Source organism: Oratosquilla oratoria, chromosome 1, assembly GCF_046742065.1.
Source record: "Oratosquilla oratoria isolate Oo_2021 chromosome 1, ASM4674206v1, whole genome shotgun sequence".
Lineage (NCBI taxonomy): Eukaryota > Metazoa > Arthropoda > Malacostraca > Stomatopoda > Squillidae > Oratosquilla > Oratosquilla oratoria.
The window spans coordinates 65,449,931-65,457,430 of record NC_134777.1 but is presented as its reverse complement, the minus strand read 5'-3'; the positions used below and the strand labels follow the sequence as shown (position 1 = coordinate 65,457,430).

The window sequence follows — 7,500 nt, the reverse complement described above, 5'->3', positions numbered from 1 at the left end:
ATACCCGACCAAAAAGATGATCTAAAGCTAAATAAAGTTTTCTGAGATTCGACGGAAAAAGATTAAAAGCAAACTCCCTCTCATGATCCTCCTCCTTCTCCTCCATTATCCTTTCTCCTCGTCGTTATACTCTCCTCCACGTATTTCTTCTGTTATTCTCTATCCTTTCATCTCTACTACCTCTCCTCCCATCACGCCTTACCCTTTCACTCCATTTTCTCTCTCACTCCATCCTACAACACATCCCTCATCCTTTTCCAGTCCCTCCTATCTCTCTAAATCTCCTTCAAGCATTATACCCTTCGCCCTTCTATTCTTCCTTTTACTTCCCTCCATCCTTTTCCCAACTCCTTCCTCTTTCCCTTCCCACATCAATTTGTGAATCCAATGTTAGCCTATATTTCTTTTTCATTAACACATCTGTCCAACGTTAATCATAATAAGATATGTAATGGGTAGGGTTGATGAAGCCATTACGTTGACCACACCCAGGCTGAATTAAATTGATTGGCCAGAGAATATACTCTAGAATGTCTTTATGCCAAATAAGCCAATATTCATTCATTTACCCTTCCACCTCTCCACCCTCCAATCCATTCCCTTCCACTTCTCCTTCCCCCACTCCCTCCCACGCCCTCCAGCGTGCGACGGCAGCGGAATTACATTTGTATTCCATTTAGGGAAAGTGTCAGGACTGCGCTATCTCACCCGCGTGCTATCGATAATACTATTATATATAACACAGGCGAAGTTGCCACCTACGCTGCATTGCTTTGATTGTGGAGAGAGTGGTGGAGGTGGAGGAGTTCGAGAAGGAGTGTGGAAGAAAAAGGTGGAGGAGTTCAATTTAGTAATTGCGTAAAGAAACGCCTGGGGGAGGGGGGGAGGCATAAAAAAATCCCGGAGCAAAAGTGTACGAAAGATTTTGAAACATAAGATGAAGCTGTGCAACGTATTTTTATTTTCTTTTAATACCCTGAAGTTTTCGCTCATTTTCATTTCTATTGGGCAGTGTGGTAGTGACATTTTCATTCCGGATTGTATGAATGTCTTTTTATTACCAATCGTTTAGATGACAGAAGTAGTCATGAACAAAATTTTTAACCCACGCTACACTTCTCGTAATGTCAATATGATTTTCTTTGTGGAGTGAGTCATATATTTTCCTCTATAGTACAAAGCTTGCAGATAAGTAACTTTCCTCTATGAATCAAAAAATGTTGCCAGACAAACAATTTGGATTTTGTATAATTATTCTTGAGCCAGACATACGCTCGTGAATATACACAGACACACACAAACGTATATACAGAAACACAAACACACACACACACACACACACACACACACACACACACACACACACACACACACACACACACACACACACACACACACACACACACACGCACGTACACACACACACACACACACACACACACACACACACACACACACACACACACACACACACACACACACACACACACACACACACACACACACACACACACACACACACACACACACACTCACACACACACATGCGTGGGAACAGGAAGAAGTCGCAAGGGGCTAGGTCAGGACTGTAGGGTGGGTTGTAGCACTTTCATTCCCATGCCGGCCATCCAGGTGGTCACCAGCGTTGACTTGTGACATGGTGCATTGTCCTGGTGGAACCACCACTGACCCCTCCTCCACTGCTGAGGCCTCTTCTTCCTCATCTTCTCCCTGAACCTTTTCAGAATAGTAAGGTAATTTTTTTTATTGACTGTTTGACCCTGAGGAACCCATTCAATGTGATTGTGCCCCTGGGAGTCAAAGAAAGGAATGACCATGGCCTTCTCTTGCGACCTGCTCATCTTTGCCTTTTTGGGTCTGGGGGAGGTCGCGTGCTTCCACTGAGCTCTCAGTGTTGTAGGTGAACACCCAACTCTCGTCGCAAGTCACTATCTTATTCAGGAAACCTGAATCAGCCTCTATCATTTCGAGAATGTCAGTGCAACATTCCACACGAAACTGCCTCTGGTCGTCGGAGAGGATCTTTGGCACGAACTTGGCACAGACTTTGTGGAGCTTCAGATCTTCTATCAGAACTGTCTCTACTGTGCCAATACTAATACCAACAGCTTCAGATATCATCCTCACAGATATTCGACGGTCTTGCATCACTAACCTTTGCACTTCCTCAATGTTTTCTTCCTTGCGTGCACTTTTCGGTGCTCCAGATCTGGGTTCATCCTCAACCTGTTCATTTTCTTCAGAAAATCTGTAAAACCACCGATAGAAACTTGCTTGGCTCATTTATTCATTCCCATAGGCCTCCTTTAACATTCTATAAGTTTCTTGTTTGATTTTCTTAAGTTTAACACAAAATTTGATGGCGTAACGTTCCACCACGTTCACCGCTGCACTCAGACCTACAAATATAGAGAGTTGCCAGTTAGTAATTTTATAGAATATATGTATGTTTACTTCACCATGAAGTCGTATTTTGATCAAATCATATTAAATGTCTCACCTGACATTCTCGCATTACTTATTGAATGGAAGAGTATATATATATATATTTAGAAGCTATGTCATGGGATTCGAACCCTGACCCGTGCGTCCATAATCACGAGGCCAAGACGCTAGCAACCTCATGATTATGGACACACAGGTCAGGGTTCGAATCCCATGGCAGAGCTTCTAAAAATGTTCAATCTGTCTTTAACATACACAACATATATAAGTATATATATATATATATATATATATATATATATATTTAAAAATATATCTATATATATATATATAAAAATCTGTAAAAATATATATATATATATATATATATATATATATATATATACTATCCGAGAGTTGACACCTTGGCGTGGTGGATAGGCTGACGTGGTGGATAGGCTTAAGGACTGCACAGAGGAGATCAATTATGGGAATAACGCTGAGAGACCGAAAGAAAGCAAGTTGGGTGAGAGAGCAGATTAGAGTGAAAGATATTGTAGAAGCGGTAAAAGAGAGAAAGTGGAATTGGGCAGGTAAGTTAGTGCGAATGACTGATGAGCGATGGAAAAAGTGCGTTACCGAACGGACGCCGCGAGATAGGAAGCGTGGAAGAGGGAGAACAGACAGAAGGTGGAGAGACGCGGTAGTGAAGTTTGCATGAATGACTTGGTAGAGGTTGGTGCGGTCGTGTGAATCAAGGAATGCTCTGAAGGAGGCCTTTGTTCAGCAGTGGACTCAGGATGGCTGATTTGATTGATTGATTGATTGATTGACTGACTGATTGATTGATTGATATATATGTATATGTAAAAGCATATATATATATATATATATATATATATATATATATATATATATATATATGTATATATATGTGTGTGTGTATATGTGTGTGCATATATATATATATATATATATATATATATATATATATATATATATATACATATATATAGGTATATCAGTCAATCAAATCAGCCATCCTGAGTCCACTGCTGAACATAGGCTTCCTTCATAGCATTCCATGATTCATACGACAGCACCAACCTCTGCCACGTCACTTTCGCAAACTTCTTAATCTCATCTCTCCACCTTCTGTCCGGTCTCCCTCTTCCACGCTTCCCATCTCGCGGCGTCCACTCAGTAGCACACTTGCTCCATCGTTCATCAGTCGTTCGCACTAACTTACCTACCCAATTCCACTTCTTCTTTTTTACCGCCTCTACAGTATCTTTCACTCTAGTCTGCTCTCTCGCCCAACTTACTCTCCTTCGGTCTCTCAGCGTTATTCCTATCAGTGATCTCTCTATTCTCCTCTGTGCAGCCCTTAGCTTTGTTTTCATCGCATGAGTTAGTTTCCAAGTCTCACACCCGTAGATTTTGGCTGGCAGAATGCAGTGATTGTAAAATTTACGTTTCAAACATAAAGGTAGAGAGCCTCTCAGGATTTCATTATATTTACCAAACACTTTCCAACCAATAGTAATACGTCTTTTTATTTCACCATCTGACTTAGATAATTATACTCTTCAACTTCTTCAAGACTCTCACCATCAATTCTAATCTCTTTACTTTGAACTCTCGTGATGAACATTACTTTGGTTTTAGTCTTATTCATTTTTAAACCTACTTTGAGGCTTTCTTTATTCAGATCACTCAGCATATCTTGCAAGTCTTTTGCTCTTTCTGAAATAAGAATAATGTCATCAACAAATCTTAGGTGGTTCAAATATTCGCCATTAATCTTCAAACCTTTCTCCTCCCAACTCAACCTTCTAAAAATCTCTTCCAAACAAGCTGTAAATAATTTGGGTGAAATTGTATCGCCTTGCTGTACTCCTTCCTCGATCTTGATTTCCTCTGTATCTTTATGTAGTCGAATTATAGTGGTACCTTTCGCATTTTTTTTTTCTAAAACCCTTACGATCTGTCTGTACCCTACTTGCGTAACGAGTTTAGCACTGCTATTTGTTCTACCGAGTCAAAGGCTTTCTCGTAATCTAAAAAAGCTAAACAGAGAGGTATATTGTATTCTGTCGTTTTCTCGATTAGTTAGTTTATCGCCTGCAAATGGTCTAGAGTCGAATATCCGCTTCTTAAGTCTGCCTGTTCTCTCAGTTGGTTTCCATCTAAAACTTTAATTAGTCTACTTGTATGGATCTTGGAGAATACTTTATATGCATTTGATAATGAGCTAATTGGTCGATAATTACTATGATCCTTCTGGTCTCCTTTTCTATGAAGCAAAATTACTATAGCATTGTACCATGATTCAGGAACGCTTTCTTGACGTAAGCACTGGGTCTACAACTGAGCCAACCTAATATGAACTTTTTTTCCTGTGTCTTTCAACAGATCTATCAATAGACCATCTTCCTCGGGTGCTTTTCCTCGTTTCATACTTTTAGAGCAAATTCTACTTCCTCCTTTGTAATCTCTGGTACACTACTAACGTCTACACATGAATTTACTGACTCAGCTACGGTCTTCGACGAGTAAAGCTCTTGGTAAAATGCTTCTACTCTTTTTACCTTTCTGTCTCAACATTTAATGAATTTTCCATTCCTATCTTTCAAACATATAATTTGCTGTCTTCCTAAAGCATGTCTGCGCTCGGTTCCTTTAATACTTTTACCTTTCCGAATAGTTTCCTCTATTTCATCCATGTTTCCCTTTCTTTTCTCTGGTCTCTGCCTTTTGTTGGCAAGCTAGTTTAGTTCTACTCTTTCTATTTTGTCTCCCCTGTTTTTAATCTGCATGGTCCTTCTTCTTCTAATTAGGTCATTTGTAGCTTTGGAGTATTTGTTTTCTTTAATAATTTTTGTACTTACTACTTTCTCTGCCGATTCCCTAATGATATTCACTAAATTTAAATTCATATCTTCGACGGTGTCCTCGTTGGATGTTAGAGCTTCGAATTCCTTCTTGTTATCCTTAACCTTTGCCAGGCTTATTTTCTTTTTTAAAACTAGTTTATTTCTCTCGGCTCTAAAATTGAAATTAGCTGTGCAGCCTACCATTCTATGGTCACTACCTATGTTGACTTTATTTATAACCGTAACATTGCTAGCGCTCCTGCTCTCATCTCCTAATATGTAGTACTTCGTTCTTTGTTGTTCCATTTGAACTTCTCCAGGTCCATTTACGACCTAAACGCTTCTGGAAGAAAGTGTTTATTTTCCTCATATTGTAGCTCTTTGCAAAATTGACTAACATCTCGTCTCTGTCATTTCTTTCACCTACTCCAAACTTCCCAATGCACGACTCATCTCCTATCTTCTTCCCCACTTTAGCATTAAAATCGCCTATTACCAACGTGCACTTACTTTTTTCTTGATCCATTACCTGACTTAAATCATCATAGAAAGACTCGATTTCATTGTCTGAACTCTGTGAAGTTGGTGCATAAACCTGAACTATTTTTAGAGTGTACCTATTACATAACCTAATCACAATCCAAGCTACCCTGTCTGATAAACTACTGAACTTGACTACGTTACCAGCAACCTCTCGGTTTATCAAGAATCCTACTCCACTAGATCTTTCTTTGTCCTTACCTCTATAGTAGAACAGATGGTGACCATCTTGTAATTGTATAAAATTTTCTTCCGTTCTACGATGTCCCACTTGATGTTGTCTAGTTCTTCCATTAAACTTTCCAGCCTGTGGTCTTCTGAGAGAGTTCTTACGTTGTCATTTTCTTTATGTTGTTTAATGTCTAAGACTTGGATCTGCTTGGACAGTGCTTACTCACAATCAGTGACACACTGCCAGTAAGCACACGGGGCAGTGCGGTTGGACCTTTAGGAGACGATGATCCAACATGGAACTCCCGGTCTTATCCGAGAGTTGACCTATCCAAGAGTTGACACCTTGACATGGTGGATAGGCTTGAGAATCTTTATGATTACAAAAGCTATGTCGATAGAGAGGAAATCTCTGCATTGTCACCTATATTGAACAGGTTTTGTAAGAAAGATCAGACAAAGAGCAGCTCACACACACACAGTCGCAGTACCCACTGATAACTGGCACGTCCCTGATGGCAAACAGGGAAACTCCTCATAGATATATGGGTGCCGCCATAATGACGGCTTGGACCATTGAGCATCCTATAGATCAGGGGTCACCAAACTTTTTTCACTGCGGGCCGGATAATTGAAAAAATGACGAGCGCGGGCCGCATAACCATTCTGTTCAATTTCAAGCCAGAACGAAAGATCTGGGAAAAAAACAAAAACAACCAACATGTTTATTTACTAAAAAGTTATCAAAGAAGCGACATTAGCAAAAAGACGTAGTGTGCACATATCCGAATCTTACAAACTAAGCAGCAAAAAAAGTTTGGTTAGTGAGATTTGTGAAACTGACGTTTGGCTTTCAAGATATCATCAATGTTTGGTTTGGAATTGCTGCATCCAATCAAGAGAATTGCTTTTAAATGTTCATCAGTCAATCGCGTTCGATGTGTTGACTTCACATACTTCATTTTTGAAAATGTTTGCTCACAGACATAAGTTGTTCCAAACACTGATGCAATATCAGCGGCAAAGTTCTTCAGTTTCGGAAAGTCATCATCAGGTAAGCAGCGGTAAAATGCAACAAGCTTTCCTTCTCTGTGCTTCTCTTTCAACAAGTCAATTGTTTGCAAATCAATGAGCTTCATCTGTAGTCCAACTGGCACATCATCAAGGTTACAATCAAACGGATTCTGGAACAGAAGAATGTCACTCTCAATTCTGTCAAGATCTGAAAATCTCTTCAAAAAATACTTCTTCAAGTCACGAATAATCTTTTTCGGAAAATTGAGGTTGACATCTTCGGCGATTGTGGCGCAAAACCCTTTGAAACAATAAAAATGAGAAAAGTTTTCTCTTTCCAGTTGTGCTTCAAACAATGACAGCTTTCTCCAAAATCCTTTGATGATTCTGTAGAGATCATAGACGAGGTTATTCTTTCCCTGAAGTTTCAAGTTCAGTTCATTCATGTGGAATG

General features: G+C 39.7%; 1 protein-coding gene across 1 annotated transcript in view; it reads right to left on the bottom strand.

Moving 5' to 3' along the window:
* Nucleotides 1–6,853: 6,853 nt before the first annotated feature.
* The window catches only part of LOC143028446 (general transcription factor II-I repeat domain-containing protein 2B-like), an 897-nt gene continuing 250 nt past the window's right edge, over nt 6,854–7,500 (bottom strand). The window contains exon 1 of the mRNA XM_076190559.1: nt 6,854–7,500. This exon is cut by the window's right edge and continues 250 nt beyond it. Coding sequence (XP_076046674.1) covers nt 6,854–7,500 — 647 coding nt within the window.